This window comes from Anser brachyrhynchus, assembly GCF_964034855.1.
Source record: "Anser brachyrhynchus genome assembly, chromosome: 3".
Classification (NCBI taxonomy): Eukaryota; Metazoa; Chordata; class Aves; order Anseriformes; family Anatidae; genus Anser; species Anser brachyrhynchus.
The window spans coordinates 78,483,154-78,501,605 of record NC_137696.1 but is presented as its reverse complement, the minus strand read 5'-3'; the positions used below and the strand labels follow the sequence as shown (position 1 = coordinate 78,501,605).

Below are 18,452 nucleotides of genomic sequence, written 5' to 3'. Positions count from 1 at the left end.
ACTGCACACAGTTTGATGAATTCAACATAACACAAAAAATGGTAGGGTCCTAGCAGCAGTAATGGTAAGAAACATTTAGAAAACAAAGCAACCCAGTAACCTAAAAATACATCTACTAAAATAAGTAAAAATCTGTGCAATGAGATTCTAACCTTTCAAATTTCAGATTGATTGCCCAGGGACCACAGTAGAAAACTAAACTCAGATGCAGGGAAGTATTAGCTTGGAAAAGCCTCAGCTTTCCAAAACTCAAAATTATTAAAAAGTAATACATCTGTTCATCATTCTATGATTTAACTGTTTTCTGCTCTATGGGAATAAACAGCAGGATACAATAGTTTGCAACATCCGTTTACTTTTTTTTTTTTTAAACTTTTTAAACTAATGTAAGAAAATATTCTCACAGAAAAAAATTAGATGAAAACAAAGAAATGCCATGACAAATCCTGAGACAAATTATCCCACATCATTGCTAGTCTATGAAAACTGGTTGGAATAATAAACATACTGGAGTATTCAGTGACAGCATACAAATCAAAAGTATTTGTAAATTATTAAGTTGTGCATGTTTTTAAATGACAAAACATGCCACGGGTTTACTTTTAAAATCTCTCACTGCTTGTTATCAAAGTTAAAAGATCATTTGCATACGAATACACATACTGTAAACATGAAATTCTCATTAAGGAAAGATGGGTTTACAGTAATTTGATCTTTTACAAAAAGCTATTGGTAACTAAATCTCTCAGTGTCTAACTTTCTAGAAAATTAAACCAATGTTTCCACTCTCAAAGTTGAAACACTACCGCTTTAGGAAATAGCCCTGTTTATTTGTTAATCAGAAATACAATCGAGTGGCATATTTCCATTTGCTCTTCGGCTGACAGTTTCAGCTTCATTATATTTTACAAGAAAACAGCAGACTTGCAGAGGTCCTGTAAATTCTTTCATATCGCAACTGAAGTTTAATTACAGCGGTGAAGAAAAGCAGCGGTGATGCAAAATAAGATCAGCCCAATTGCCCTTATCTGATGATAGGATCTCTCTTCCTGTTTGGCTTGCAGCAGTGAGGACTTCTTGTTTTGTTTCTTTTTCTTTTTTTTTCCGGTCAGGCTGCCTCTCTCAAGACTGACTGAAGCAAGAAGTTAATGTGTCCTTGTAATTCCAGCTTGAGAATGATCCTCATACCAATATAGCCAAGGTTCAATCAGTAGGTCGGGGAATGATACTAATGTGAAGAAAATTATCTGGATAGCTCATGTGTTCACTTAGCCACTGTATTGGTGTTTCCAGCATCGGCTCAATTCCATGAATCATGATTTGTGTCTTCTTCTCTCCATCTAATTCAAAGAAAAGAGAAACCACTAGTATACCACTCAAAATCCACAAATATTAAACATTTACTTATACTTAATTTACAGTAGATTTAGTTGGTGTTACAGAGTTCAACCTCTAACAGAACGAAAAGCAGGAAATATTGGTATGGAGAAAGCTGAGATTTGTATAATCTAAAACAGAAACTTTGCGTTTAAATAATTCCAAGAAAAAGTTGGGTAAAAATGAAACTTAACGAAAGCACCTCTCTTCTTCATTACTTGCAAGTTTTTTCCTATAGTGATTGCAGCTTGGTGTCAACACAGTTCAGGCATACCCACCTCTCCCAGATATAAGCCATACACATTTTACGCAGACCGTACTTAAGATATTAGGCGTCTTAAAACTTACCAGGGAACTTGTATTTTTAATACTTTACATGCTTTCTGCTGAAAAAGCCAGACTACATGTACTATGTCATACACATATGTAATATTCCTGAAGTAATTTTGTTTTGCTAAGAATAATTTACTAAAGTCTCTAGCGACAGTACTTAGAGTTACTCAGAAGACTGAGTTGGCACCAGCTTTTTCTCACTTAGTTTCATCTCTCGGAAAAGCTATGTTGGTAAATGATTCCCAGTATGACAAGAATATATTCTAAGAATATTTCAATTCTTTTTATTTATATTTGTCCCGGAGGATGCAAGTACTTTGATCCTTTGGTTCAAATGATGGGAACCAGCTAAAGCAGCTGACACAACTGTCACAAAATGTGAACTAAAAAAAAAATAAAATTTATTTCAGAGTCATGATATGAGAAGAGCATTTAGAATATGCTCCAAATAATGGGTGGTTGGGGGAGAAAAGAAAAGCAGTGACCTTTTTCTGTTTTTATACCATACTCTGGCATTCTTGCACGGACCTACCACAGTCAGTGGTCAGAAATATCCCTGCCTTCTCTAACTGGCATTTTTATCCCCCTGCCATCTACAGTACAGAACAAACCACTGTGCTGCCCAAGAGTTGCATGGAAAAGCAGAACCTACGAAGTAGAAGTACCATTACTGGCTCTGTCATTCAGCTCCTCCAGTTATAAAGTAATTCCTATTTTATAAGAGAGGTAAAATCTTGTTTGTGTTTGGTAGCCAAAATGATTTGACAGCTGCCTGAAAAAGTATTTGTATTTTAACTGGCTACCTATGCCAGCACAGCCTACATTATTCTAGGAACAATCATCCCTGAATACGCTGTTGACTTTACACCAGTAATAACTTCCACTGCAGAAGCTGACAGTTGTGTGTCTAAAATACAGCATTAAACATTAGTTACAGGTTACCTACATATAGTATCATATTCTGTACAAGTTCTTGATTAAATATAGAATGCTTGATTCTCTAGATGGCATAGTTATATATGTTATCATGCTAAATTAAGCATAAACGACTGCTGGTTTCTGGTTTTATTGTGGACAGGACAGAAATCACAGCACATCATGTATAATAAATGTCTGGTATTTCCAACCAAACCAGATATTTATTGGGCTGAAAGACTACCACTCAGGAGTTTAAAAGCCAAAAGAAAAGATCTCAGCAACCAAGTTTTTATGCTGAGAAGCTGGCAACATCCAAATATTTTCAATATAAAGTAATTGCCAAAAATATATATTTAACACTTTCAAAATAAAATCAAATTTTGGGATTCCATAAATTGGCCACAAAGTTGATAACAGGTATTTGCATTTCATAATATTAGTTAATTGCCAGAGAGAACTAATTTGCATACAGAGACGGCAGAAAAAATGGTATTAGTTTCCAGATTTCATTTACAGTGACTTTGCCACTGTAAAATGGGGGAAAACCTGCTGAGCTCTGGAGAAAGCTTCAGCAAGAGTTAAGCTATAATCACAGAGCATAGAATTTCATGTTACGTGCCAATATAAGGGATGCATTACTGCAAAATTTGATCATATACCATATATTAAAATTTAAACGTTACTCTGCGTATTCTTTCCTTAAAAACAATTATATTTTTCCACTTCCTTCAGATTCAAATCCTGTCCTTAAATACAACTTGTAATTATTCACACAACTCTTTCATCTGTAAATTTAGTAAGAATGCTCTTATTAATGGGCTGAATGATGGAAACATTAAGAGCATGGTCAGGACAGAGTCCTCAGTTTTCTTCCTTTTCAACAGTGAATCATTTGCAATCACTCTGCACATAGACATTATCTGGTCAGTTTAGTACCTCTAAAGTTTCACCAAAAAATGGCTTCTTTACTACTTTCAAAGATGCACTATAATCTAATGCCAGAATTTTTACAAATTAAAAGAAGATTAAGAGAAAACAAAAGATTAATTTGAAGCCATTCTGTTCATGACAAACGCATATTGGCTATTACACATGTCCTTGTTAACTAATCGATGTGTATGAATAGTTTAGTCTTGGTCCAGATTGTGCTAGCCACTTACATGTACCTGAATGTTTTTAGCAAAAACTTGCACCAAAATGGACTTAAAACTTTAGTATTTGACCATCATTTCCTTGTTACTGTACAAAAAACTTATAAACTCTTTCCTTGACTTCTTCTACTATGTAACAAAATATTTTTGCATGCTTGTACATGTGTGCACTAACTTGATGCCTCTTGCTTTAAAATGAAATGCAGATCATCTGGGTGTCTCCATTCCCCTTTCCCTACCTAGCTGTCCCTCTCTCATACAAATCTTTTATTCTGTTCCTCAGCAAACTGAGAAAGTCTGAGGTCAATGAAGAATTTATGGTGTAATTAAAGTCTACATCTCTGCATTAGTGTTGTTTGTGCCTTAGTATTGCCTCTGAGAAAGCATCATTTCTCCTTAATTCTTTTTTCCCCTTGAGGCTTGACTAAAGAGATCTTAACCACCAATTCTGTATTTACTGTAGCCTTCTTCCACAAAATCTATTGTTTTTACTTCAGTATTCTCCCCTCCTTGGACCATAAACTCTCACTTAAGTTGCATTTACCCAAACTTTCTTCAACTTCCATGTTGTGAATAACTTCCCCATTTTGAATCACACCCAGAGAGCCTCTCCCATAGATGGCTCCTCCATCTTGTGTAACAAAAAACTGTCAATGGCAAATACATTTTAAAAACTGCTGAAAAATACTCATTTTCTCAACGGCCGCCTGCCTAATTAGCACTGACCATTACCAGTCTGATTTAGGTTCTGGTTGACTTGTTAGCTTCTCATGAAAGCTTCATCCACCTGGTTTATATATGTAACAGATCTGCATCATATTTTTCTTTCTGTTACTGTTTGTAGGCTTTTAGGAGTTGTAGATCGCTTTGTATGCATCTTGACGTACAAAGGACTGTCCTCTGCTTCCCTACCCCATATACAAGTTGCTAAACCCAAAATATATTTAAATGAGTGGCAAAAGATTTAAACGACTTAATTACATAGAAGATTAATGCCATGCCATCGGACCAGGCCTATAAAAATTAGAGCTAATTGCTTCGCTCATCTGTACTGCATGGGATTCAGACCTGGTAGGATCATAACTGTCAGTACTCATTTTACAATATGCAGTAATGTAATAGAAAAAAAAAATTCTTAAAAGCAGTAAATTAAAATCTTCTAGTCATCCCACTGACTTTTCTCTTTTTACGTCAAGATAGAACTGGGTTATGTGTTAGGTATCATATGACCTACAGATGGTTTCTTTTATTTTGTTGCAAATTAAGGAAGAAGATGAAGTGAAAATATCGGAAAAATGAAAGCATGGCAATAAATATTTCATAGAAAAATTTACAGTGTGTGTACACAGTAACTATTTAATTTTAGATCAGAATGTTTTTTAGATTACTGAACTGATGTACATGGGATAAATATTGTTTTAGCATTTACAGAAAAGCTTCAAGACAAATTAAGTCACATTCTATCAGAGCGACTGTCAAAGGAGTAACTGATTTTCCTTTGCTTTCCTTGTGAAAATTCACGAATTCAGAAGCCACTATAAGCCCCTGAAAGTCACTAGTGGCAACTGATAAGCAGAGATCATAAGGCTTGTTGGTAAAACTTCACCACGTTCCATCTGCAGAAGGCACATAGGCACATAACTATGGTTACCTGTTGCGTACTAACAGGTTCTTGGGACATTTCAGATCACTTAATTTAGATGCCTTAACTCAAGTGTTGCAACACAAACTAGGTACCTCACCAAGGCTAATAAAGCATGCCATGTCAGAAGTTTTCCAACTCTGTATGGAAAGCGGAGAGAAACTGGCAGCTCAGATGCAAAGGAGAGAAGCAGACGTCTGCCTAAGCACTCCTGATCAGGAAACCACCCTGATCCAGCCAAAGAAAGCACTGGTATAGGACTCTTGCAGATAGGCATCTGCTGGAAGGAAACAGGAGATGGTGGCTGTTGCATTTCAAAAGAGTCCTTGAGAGAGAGGCTCGAAGCGCTCCTCCATCCTGAGGAAGCTTTAAGTCCCCTCTCCCTTCTTTAAGGAGAAAGCCCTAATGCAATATTTGCTTTTGCTGATCCCAAGCTTCCTCTAAAAACTCTTAGGGTTCAATAACGACGGGAAGAGGGAAGGAGGGAAGAAAGTAGACAAAGAAGAATAGAAAATATGCAATCTTCAGAGAAGGTAGGAAGATGTGTAATGTCATGGTAACAAACACAGGGTAAGGTTTTCTGTTTCCTTTAACCACATAAATTATCACTTGCAAACTAAAACACTCAAAATTAGAACACGAGAATTAGCTTATTCAGCATCAATTCAGGTTGCTATACATACCCCTGATGCAATCTAAATACACTTTTTCTACTGAATCATCTTTCTATTTAGAAAGGAAGAAATAAAGATGATAGAGGGAAGAAAAAAAAGATTGCTTCCGAGATGAATTCAAGTGCCCAGGAACTGAACGGTGAGAAGGAACAATTTCTGGCAAAGGTGTGTATTTCAGCCTTTTTTTCACCCACATTAGCACCATAATGCCCACCAATGCTTCAGCTAGAAACTCCTTTTCACCTACCCAAGATCAGCTTCTCTAGCAAACCTACATCACTGTGATACACCACTTAAAATTCCTTAATGGCATGAAACGCCTCTGTTCAGACTTGTGGCCTCTTAGCAAGCACCTGTCAGGGTAATTTAACTGGCTTAAATTCTTTCACTGATAGACATTGCAAGATATTCTGGATTTAGCAAGAATTCCCTAGAATACTTCAGTTCGAATCCTCCATGTGCAAGTCCTCTGCATAGCAAGTCCCAGAACCTGCCTGCAGTCATCAAAATGGACAATGCAGAACCCCCAGCTTCTTATTCAGGGCTGCATTATTTTCTAAATTGGCTTTAGAACCCCAAAAAGGGAAAACAGTAGCCCGTACTTCAAACTAGAAATTCAAATAATGTCTTTCTTGCATGATACTTGGCCACAGGAATACATTGGACAAGGATACTGAAAAGTATAGGGACTAAGAATAAAAAAAGAAAATGTCATGCAGTAGCAGCCCTATGAATAATGTAACAGAATTAGTTCCCAGCATTTTCAGCTGTGAAATGGGCAAAAACATTTGCTTGCTTATCTTCAAAATACATCATAGGTTCTGGATTACATGATACTAATGGTATTCCCACCGATGGGTTATACCACACAGTAGAAAAACTCATCATGTGTTTGTGTTACAAGAAGCAGAGTTCTCCTTTTGTGGCTGTGCTATGGCACTTTCCTTTTCACCTCTCCTGCTCCTCAGATCACCAGGCAGCAGCACAGACCTTTAGGTGCAGGTATCTTGAGCAGCCAGAACACTCCTTGACCATGAGTTTGAAGCTGGTGTCTCAGACATCTCTGAATCTGAAGAGACAGACTGACATCTTAATGGGGAAAGACTTTAATCTCTTTAGCATCTCTTAGGAAATTATTTACAGACAGAAAACCTTCAGTAGTTTGTTTCACACATAGTGGCAACTAAATCCATCACTGACTCTATTTTTAAAACCTAAAGCCAAAACTGAAGGTAAGTCCCTGGCAGGCAAAGGTGAAAATTTCCTTCTGACCACTAGATGTTTGGTTTAGCACAAAGGAGTGCATATGAAACTGTGCACAATGATTTCCAAAAGACTACACTGTTCAGCAAGCAAATAAATCCAAAGCTTCTATGTTTTAACCTGCAATCCCAGGTGGTAAGAAAGAACTGGAGAGTGGTTGGAGTCACCCCTCCTCTCTCTAGGGGAGCCAGGATGGTTACTTTAGGATATACAGAGGCAGCCCCAGACAAGCCTTGTGGTCTAAAGACCTGAAGTACTCCAGTGACTTGTGAACCAGAAGTAGAATATAAATAAACAAGCATTTGATAAGCGTGCTTTACTTTGTGTGCTTTTAAGTAGGTAGCACCTCTTTAAAAACAACAAAAAAAACACACCCAAAACTGCAATACTGGCAGCAAGGGCTCAGTTTGATACAGGGATCTTTCAGCTATTACCACTGAAACTAATGAACAGCATTTAGCTCTTCAACAATAACCTGTTCAAACTGAAAATAACTCCAACATCTGAAATTTAAAGTGCCAATGATTAGACACCATTTACAGCAAAGTAATTGTTTTCATTGCATGTGCTACAAAAATCACATATGCTCATTAAAATCTGTAAACTTAAAAAATAATCTGAGTATTTATTAATATTTTCACATTATTTTTATAACATTTACTTTAGCCAGATATTGTATCTTTTTTTCCTTTATAGCAGACTATTTCTTTGCTCAGCCAGCAAACCTAGATACGGAATGAATTCAACCCGTCTATAAATCAAATATTCATGCTTTGCTTTTCCTAAGTGCCTTTTAAAAATAAATTAGTAGTTAAAACATTATAATTGGACAAAGTTGAAATAAACTCAAATCATTTTGGAACATTTCTGCAATCAATTTCTACCAAGTGCATGTGTAATACCAACCAAAGTACAGAAATATGGTAAGATGTTCAGACTGCACAGCAGCAATGAGCTCAACATAAACATCTCAATTACAAAAAAAGATAATGTTTTAAACAAATCTTACCTTCGCAACTAACAGGTACCCAACACCTATGCAATTTTATGGGGTGAAGACAAAAAAACAGTTGAGGTTGGTCTCAGGGCCAAATGATCAGTGCTCTTTCGAATGAGCTCAGCACAAGTACTTGAAACAGGGAACCCTAAAGGTTTCTTCAGTGATACAAAATATTTAAGCAAGGATAACTTCAAGGTCTAAAGTCACTACACACATTCTATTGAGTAGGGCTTTTTACTTTTAAGACTGTTTAAATAGGAATATATATTTTTTTAACCAATAAAATCTTTGCATCAATTTTCAGGAGCTTCACACTAGTCTATTTCAACCATCACATCAAAGGCTCTTCTTACTCTCTGCAAATGACTTTAATGCAGAAAGGACCCTGCTATTCACAGTAGTAGGTACCATTGCCAGAAGTGACTCATTCCCACAGCAATCTCAACATACTTTCCACTTTGCCTTAATCGTGCATAAGTTAACAAAACCCTTACTCCCTTCCCATCTCCTAATTTTGGGGGGTAATTATCAGTTTAAACAGAAATACAGATGATACGTTGGGTCACAACTGGAAAGATATGCTTTTCAGTAGACTCTGACCAAGAATGAGAAAACGCAAAAAAATCTGAGAAGCCACCTCTAAAATAGCCTAGCCACAACAAAAGGTTCCTTCTGACCTCAAAAATTTAGAGGCTGATGTGTGACACGATGGCACAGCACTGACTTGTCATTCCTGCCAACAAATCCTGCCAGCACTGGGGAAAGCCACTGATGCTGATTCAGGTGAAGAACTCACACACAAAACACACGTTCAATACACTAGTCAGAACAAGCCCTCTTCCTCAAAATTACTCTGTATCTGGAATAAACGTTGTTTCAAACACAAGAAGCATTTTGGAGAAGAACTTCAGTTCCTGGACATAATCCAACTGCCCAGTACAAGTATAAATTAACAGCTGGGTAGATCTTGTTAACCAGCAGCAACCTCTCTCTCATTTTAACCATTGGTAGTAACATGAGTACAATTGCTCAAATTGAAGGTCACAGTCTTTCTAAATACGTTCACAGCTCTGGATATTTTACACAAGTATCTCAGACTGCTTTTAACTATGCCAAGTTCCTGGCCTCGAAGACAGCTAATGGTAAATAAAATCCAATACTGTATTTTATTTTTAAAAAAAATCTCTTTTTAAAAGAACATTAAATTTTAATGGACTTGCTGAACAACCTCATGCAGACAATTTCTAACTCATTATTTTTATTTTGTTCTGCTCCAAAATAAACAGTTCAAAATATCAATCTCTCTCCATTAAGGATTGTTTTGTCATTCACATCATCTGGCTCAATTTCGTCCTTCATGCCTTGATCTTACCAGAGCTCCCCATAAGAACTACGGCATCTTAGTCCAAAAGGACAGAACTGGACCCATACTAACTTCAAAGAAGGCTGTTCTTGCATAGTACCTGACTATAAAAGAGTAACTGTGCAAAACATCTCAAGTATTCCTCCACTGTGACGCTGCCATGAAGTCCACATTCACTGACTTAGAGCTTTAAATGTTTTAAACAGCTATTTCTTTACATAGTTCCAACACAGGCTAGTTGGTTTATCTCTACGCGATCTTGTGGCATAAGCATCCCCTGTTAGAGTTTAGACATTTGTAAGTTAAAGGAGAGGAAACAGTTTCCTTGTCACCGTTATTTGTATGATTACATTCCCTGGATTATATTCTAGCAGTCCTGGCTTTCTCCATCCGCAAAATGAAATTAGTTGAATATACAACATTACCATCTACATTAAGTATCATCAAATACTCCGAACAAACCAAATATTTGGCATCACCCCTATTAATCATTTTCTTTATGCAATTTTTCCTCTCAGCGTCCTGCCATTTTCTACCTCAAGTCAAACCCCAGGTTAGATAGCCACGTTTCTGAAACATAACAATGTGGATTAAGCTAGTCACCCCACACAAATGTTTATTATACTTTAGAGCAGTTATGAAGCATAACTTTAGAAGCAGTTATTTGAAGCATAACACAAGTTATGCTTCAAATATCACAGCAGCCACACAGTATGCAAACAAACTAGAAAACATTTTTCTATTCCATTAAAATGATCTTAGAGAATAAATTCATCCTCAAACACCAGTAAGTTCAGGTTGCACAAGCAGACTATTTTTTTTTTTAAAAAAACTATTCTCCATGCAGTCCAGAACAGTAACAGTAATACTATCTAAGTCGGTCAAGGGGATCTTTCCTTCTGTAGAAGTCCATGCAGTGGAATGGAAAAGCAGTTAGAGTACTGAATTGAAAGCTTAACTTTAATAAAAAAAAATAATAAAACGTTGTGTATTTAATAGAAGCTTTTAAAGGGGATGTTGCAAGTAATTCCAAGCTAATCTATGACAACTCAAAAATGGTTTTCTTGAACCACTAACATGTTAGCATTTAAAAGGTTTTAGAAGACCTGACAGTGACTGAGCCTGAGATGCTTCTCAAACACCTAAGCCCCAAGAAGGGGGAGATATTTTATAAGCGAACCACTGGAAAATATTCTTATATCTTATATTCTTCCTAAGAATGAATCCCACCCTCAGCATCCACACCTCAGCCTTCACATACTCGAGTTCACAACTGAAACTTGATTTTTTTTTTCCTGCAATATGCTTAAGTTTGGCTACGCAGATGTGCACAAAGAAGCAAAGTTCAACATAAGTTGTGTTACTGTCCATTTACCGTACAAAACATTTCTATATACAGGGAACAAACAAGGTGTGCATTAAGAGACAAGCATTTGAATGCATGACAAATTGAGCCCAACTCATCCATAATGTTTTCCATTGTTGAGAGAAAGCCAAACCACTTTTAGGAGTTGTGCAGCTTTTTAAACTGCAGACACATTGACTTATGAGTTAACCCTTACATGTACCATGCCCTTAATTGAGTTTGAGGTTTCCCTTCCCTCTAAACTTTCTACAGCTGACCTTCAGAAATTAAAGCTAGTTCCGTATACAGATGGGGAGCTAAATGTAACCAAGATGGTTCTTGAAAAACGGAAATGGCTGATAAAGATTTTTTTTTCTTTAAAGATTGGTACAAATCAATTTGCTGTAAAAAGACTTCTTGTTGCTAATAGTTCATGGGGATTTTTATAATGTCATTGTTTTCAATAATATGGTTTTCCCAAACAATTAACTATTAAATTCTCTATACAATCATATTATATATTCCCTATGCATATGCACATTCATATACTTTTAAATTTTTTAATGGCATTCTTGAACTTTCAACCTCTACGTTGCTACAAGTTACTATAATTCACATCATGCCTGCAAATATTCTTCAATTCTAGTGATCGTCCATCTTTTATAATGAACTTTTCGGCTACTCAAATGATAAACTATTCCCAGCAAGACAAAGCAAAGGATTGCTGTTGCTGTAAAATAACAGTCAATACAGAAAAGTCCAGTAAGTTCACTTGTTTTCATCAAGCCATAATGATAATTGTTAGTTTATCTGCCCAGTTTAATAAATCAACCTCAGAAGTGGACGTTCAGACATAATTATAGTTTAAAAACATTTGCCTGAGAAGTGATAGGAGATACACACAGATCAGAGATCTAATGGTTGCTATTTTATGTTTTGCACCTTTCACTATTTAACTGGAGAAAAATAAATTGGTTTTGCCTTTTTAATGCTACTTCCAGCAATATTATGATGATGTTTAACAAAGTAAACTTCACAGGCAAAGTAAAAATGAAAATGTAGATGAGCTTTCATCCAATTAACCCAGAAGTACGCACAATTTTGTTCCATGTCTGACAAATTCTTCAACCTCTGCTAAGTTGACCAGTAAAAACCCAGCTAATTGAATCCATCGATGTGAAAAACCACAGGCTCAAGTCTGTACTGCATACATCAAGCTGAAGGATTTCTGCTTCAGCCATGGCGGTAATAGTCAGTGGGGTCAGGTCAAAGAGGGTTAAAGTGAGTCAGGATATAGCCAAAGAAATACATCAAACACTGATTTTAAAAGGGCAATTAATCTTAGACAGAAATGCTTCCTGGGGAATGAGATCTCAATCTTAAGAGCACACTACATGATGTAGCAGTAAAAATGTACATATACAAGCTTACAGAGCTTTCATCCTGTGATCACAAACAGAAGGGGAGTGCTGTTTATCAGAGAAATACAAACCCTTGCTAAAATACTTACATTAGCTTCTTCCGGGCCCTTACTCATTGAAAAATAAATTCTTTAATGAGCAGGCAATATAGTTTGCACACATGAAATATCTTTTTCTGTACACATACTATAAGTTCTTTTGAACAGATAGTAGATTAAAGTATTTAGAGATCTCTAATACAATACAATTAAAGAATTTAGTCTTGAAAAAATTTAGGAAGAGTTGATAAAATAGCAACGGAATACCTGCAGGGCTCTTTACACTGAAGAGTAACTTTTTTAATAAAGTCACAAAATAGCTACCTGTTCAGAGTTTTGATGAAAATTCATTTGTAATATTCAGTTCATTTTAATTTTTCCATACCGAAATACCAGAAACGTTAGCTTCACAGATGATTGTCATATTCTCTTCGTTTTTAGAGAGAGTTTGTCCGGTAACCTAATCTTTTCTTTATAATCCTGAAAAGTGTTTTTCTTTAGAATCCAGAAAGTTTTTCTATTTTAAAGCAAAAAAGTAGTTCCATAAAACATAAAACGCATACATGCAGTATTTGCAAACAGAATTTACTAAGTTAATATCATTAGTAATATTACTAGGAATCATTAGCTATGTGGACAAAACACCGCAGCACACAACCCGGAAATAAGTTACAGCTCACTTTGCTGCACTAGTTTGTGATTTTAAAGAGAGATGGCTCTGCAGCCACCCTTCCATCATCAACATCAAGATCCCCAACATCAAGAGTGGCAGAATAGGATCTATTTTCTTATCTGGTACACATGTAGCTTCTTTGCTTTAATTGCCAGTGAGTAACAGTTTGCATTAAGATACTGGACTTAGTGACACGTCCCATAGTGTAGACACCCACAGCATTTTGCCATGGTAAGTGCGGTGATGATGCCCATCGGGGGAAAAAGGGCAAGGGGCAAAAGAGGCATTCACATCTTCAATGATTAGGGCACCTCTGTCCACATACCAAGCCGCTGCACAAAACTTTGGCCTTTATTTTCTTACAAATATTCTCCAAATCACAAATAAGATAGAAAATACAATTTATCCATTGAATGTAAAGTTACCAACATCTCTGAAGAGCTATTCAAGAAGGGGGCAACCACTATTAACAAGTGCTGCTGAATCCTCATAGAGGACAGTAAGACAGAGTAAATACAGTGTTTATTAGTGGATTACTCATTTTACATTATTAGTAAGGCTACTACTGCTCTCCTTGTTTTTTGTAGGTCTTTTAGTTTTGCAGGTTCTCTTTTCTCCAGCCCCTTAAGATGTTTATCTCCTGTGAAAATCAGGTCATACGTATACGCACAAAGGCAGAATACAAAAAGACCGCAAAAGGCAATCAAGGAAGACAGGAATGATTTTATTCAGCCCCTCATCATAAGGCTACAGTACACAGATCTAACTTAAAGGTATAGATGTAGCTCATGAAATGGACCAGGACACATTCTCTCAACCTTAGGCCAAGTGTTCACAGAACAGCTCATGCCTAATCAGCTAAATTATCTCCCTATCCACAACAGGAAGGACACAGGGAGTGTTGTGATAGGACAAGGGGGAATGGCTTTATGCTAAAAGAGGGCAGATTTAGATTAGACATTAGAAGAAATTCTTCACTCAGAGGGTGGTGAGGCACTGGCACAGGTTGCCCAGAGAAGCTGTGGATGCCCCATCCCTGGAGGTGTTCAAGGCCAGGCTGGATGGGGCTTTGGGCAACCTGGGCTGGTGGGAGGTGTCCCTGCCCAAGGTATGGGGTTTTGGAAATAGATGGTCTGTAAGGTCCCTTCCAAATCAAACCATTCTATTATCTATATAGCTTACTAAGAGTAGGTGCCAGGTTGTTAAACCATGAACACTGATAATTTTTTCTGGGAGAGCATTAATTTGCCTATAGCACAATCATGCCAAAGAACTGCTAACAGTCATACAGTACAAACACCACATGTTCTAGCCCTCTTTTGTTTACTAGTATAAATAAAATTTCGACACCCCAGTGACAAAACCCTGTTGTCACTGTAGTATCCTGGGTTGAGAACTTCATGTTGTAAACCTTTAGAGGCTGACTACTACCTTCTGAGAGCTCTGGTAGACTCATTGAATCTCCAGTTACGCCTTCACCAGTTGTAACTGGTGGTGCACTAAAGGCAGCATGCATTACACAACAAATCAACTTTACCAGGATGATGCCCCTACTGAAAAAGTATTTTTGAGCATTCTCACAGTTTCTATTACGTTTACTGTAATAAAAATAATAAAAAAACTCATAAGTCTATATACTTTGTGTACTTTAGTTGTTGCTGACATGCTTGTTTCTGAAAGCAGGAAAATATGAGAAGCTATGAGAAAGCTTTATTTTCCTCTGTGAAGTTTTTGATGCCTTAGTCTCTCATACCATGTGAACTGTGATCTCCTTCGGGCAAGACAGACTGATTTAGATTAGGGTTCAAAAAAATCCAATTCTTAACTCTGCTACTGACCTCAGTGTGACCAGGTGCAAGCCACATCCCCTTTCTGTGCCTCTAATTTCTCCTTCCTTTTTGTCTCTTCACTCATCTTTTGTCTAAGTGATAAATTCTGTGGGAACACACTGAAATGTCCATACAGTGCATAAAGAACCTGAGGTCTCCTCCTAAAACACAAAAAAATATTCCTTTTAAAACTGGAAATTCATGACAACCAAAACATTTTGTCAAGATATTTTTGATTCCATCAGATTTCCTACTAAAACCCATATGTGTGACAGATTACCGACAAAAGACTTGCCTACTTTCTAGTAATTTTCCCAGTCCGACTGCCTAGATTTTGAGATCCATAGCATTCCAACAGGAATTTGGGGGTAGGACCTCCAAGCTTCCAGGAAACGTAGCTCTAATGCAGCCCACAAAACAGGCTGCTCTGCAATGGTACCACCACTCTTCTGCAGAGAATTCCAGCAGTGCTGGCTTGTAGTTTCCAAACAGAATGAACTCAATTTTGACAAAAAAAAATTCTGCTCTGTGGAGGATTTTACTTTCCCCATTTCATACTACTACTGTTAATAATAGACTTATAAAACTTTGTTGTGCCTGAATAAAGTCATTGGCTTTCTGACAAATTTAAAGAGAATAGTCTGGAGTCTGATACTAATAAAACTTATTGGGTGGCCGACAGAATAAATTTAGCTGAAGCTTAACAAATTTCCAGAGGCTTGTCCGAGAAACGGGATTATTTCCCTATTTGCTGTACCTCTTCCTGCATTCTACTCTTTTGAATGTGCATGCAAGTGCATGCCCAGAAACCACTTCTAAGTCACATTCAACAAGCACATTATTCTTGAGATATTAGAAAAGTTGCTAGATGGAAGAGGAAAGACTAGGAAAGGGGCCGAGAACACGCAAGTTACCAAGCAGATAATCCATGTATGGTTGATTGAGGTAAAGTTGGATCAAACCTTAAAACAAAGTTATACTGTTTCCTGAGAACTTCCATACAAAAGACCACAACCAGTGCCAGACCCCCCCCCTCTTTTATTTTGAGGGCAAGAACATCCTGCAGACAGGGAAGCCCTCCCCAAATATAAGAAGCCACATAAACAGCAGAGCTGCCACAGCGCTAACCCTTAGATTATTTGCACCTTTATACATAGTCATGAGTAATAGCTATTAGTTCTATAACCTCAAGCCAACCTCAGGACTTCCATCCCCTTTGAATCAAAAAGGCCTACTAAATCAAAGGTATGCAATTTTAACACAGAAAAAAAGCCACAAATCTTCCCACTTGAACTTTAAAAAAAACAACTAGGCCAGATAGGTATGGGGAGGTTGTAAGGCAGTGGGGTAAAAAAAAATTAAAAATCAAAACAAAATAGGAGATCAGACAGTTGAAAGGCAGATACAGATGAATAATCTAAACTGACGGCCTGGCTGGGGAAAGAAAACAGGAACAAATAAGTGATTCACACCAACAAGGGGACAGACATGATGACCTCCTCTAACACGGAGAGTGCCACACAAGGAGGTGGAATGGTTTAAATAGCGGTCTGAAGTTCAGCTCTGACCTAATGACTCTCACAGTAGAAAAGACAGTGGACTGGAAGCTAATGGTGAGACAAAAATGGATTAGCAGTAATAAGATTGAGAGCTTCTAAACACCTTTCAGTATGTCTGCACACTACAAGGCCTCTAAGCCTTCACAATACTGTTATACACACGTGGGGAAAGAGAGTAGGCCATTAGAGTAGGCCTAAGACTGAGCAGGACTAGCTATAGTTCTATATTTAGGTGGCCTGGAAAAGTACCTCAACAATGCCACCTCAATAGCACTGAAGAGCAGAAACCAGCCTGCAAACAGCAAAAGCACCCAGACTTATTTATTAGCTAGACATGTGGAGCAAAAACTTCCTAAGTCAGTTCCCAAGAAGCAGCCAGGATCAGGACGCTGCTGTACTGCTCTCCTTGCTTTGCTGCTCCCATGGTCCTGCTAATTCTGACCTCAGACGCTTATTTCACTTCAAATGAAAGGCATTCACACTGCATATGTTTAACTCCTCTATTACACTGTTTGTCACTTGCTTCAAAATTAAGAGCCTACACGGCAAATCTAATCGAAATTCAGTTTTCTGTTTGACTAATTTACTGGAAGTCAGTGCTTAGAAAACGGGGGGGAGAACAAAAACAATTAATATGTAGTCTCTCATACAAAATGCATTAAAAAAAGCCGAGAGTTAATTGAAAACAGTCGATCACTAATTTTACAGTATCATTCAGTACAGCAAGTCTTAAGAGAAAAATCCTGGAAGTCTTTTTGATCCTTGTTTTATTTCTGAAAGAACTAATGACACTGCTGTAGAAAGAGGTCAGTTCACACAGCTTTTCTGAATGAACAACAATGCTGTGAAAACTGGGATTGATTGATAGCCTACTGTTTGCGTCATTATGTCCAAATGTTTACCATTTGGGTCTTCAAGGAAGCATGAGACAAAAATCAAAACAACTCTTACGAAGACTTCAACAACACTGGCAAATTAAAATTGTATCCAGAATTGTTTAGACATGATAGTAATGGAAGAAAACAGTTTCCTTCTGCATTATACAATTTTTATCTTCACATCATGTACGATGTCTAAAGTTTCTGGTGGGGAAGAGGAAAGAGTCTTTCCCTCCCCCAGATTAATTCTGTTTGCTATCATTTTAACCCTTTGCATAGTCATTCTATTAAATTAAATACTGTCTCCTCTTGCAGTTGTTCTGCAGTTAAGATCATACCCTGTACATCCCCTTCCCCTAACAAGATGAGACAATTTTTAACTGAACCCTTGGGAATACTTTTATAGGAACCTTGTAAACATGCAATTTTTTTTTTTGATCGCTATGAGTTATTCACATATTTTTTTGTTGTTTTTTCCTCAATTTGATAAACTCCGTAGTACAGAACTCATGTCACTACTTCTGAAAACAAAGGTCCCTTAATCAGCAGCTGTAAAACCTATAATCATGTCTGAAAATAACAAATAGATAACAATTATATTTATCCAACATAAATGACATTGACACCGTAAACATGGTAGTCCAATCTACCTAATCTCAGTAAGACAGCAGTAAATTAAGGAAAGAGTAGGGAAAAATAACCATGGTTTAATCTCCCTTCAGACAGAGAATTAATTTTGTCATTTGGCTGTACTAGAATATCCATAAATAAAATGCTCTACCATATCAACTGTGTGATCTTATGCCGGATTTGTAGGCAACAACATGGTCTTTATCATCTCTTCCTTACCTGCATACAAACTGCAACTAACCAGTCTAAGAGACCACAGGCAGTATGAAGCTTCATCTCAGCCTCCATAATATACCAAATTTTGTTACGAACAGTAGTAACATTAAAAAAAAGAAAAAAGAAAGCCTGCCTTTCTAGA

General features: G+C 37.1%; 1 protein-coding gene across 5 annotated transcripts in view; it reads right to left on the bottom strand.

The window, feature by feature from the left end:
• Nucleotides 1-335: 335 nt before the first annotated feature.
• ATG5 (autophagy related 5) overlaps nt 336-18,452 on the bottom strand; it is a 78,342-nt gene continuing 60,225 nt past the window's right edge. For 4 of the 5 annotated variants that reach the window (XM_080586992.1, XM_080586994.1, XM_080586995.1 and 1 more), the window contains one exon: nt 336-1,340. In XM_080586992.1, the coding sequence (XP_080443118.1) occupies nt 1,204-1,340 (137 nt within the window). In that variant the 3' untranslated portion in view covers nt 336-1,203. Of the gene's footprint in view, nt 1,341-15,036; nt 15,189-18,452 lie in introns of all 5 variants that reach the window. The other variant, XR_013949221.1, reaches the window with a different exon arrangement.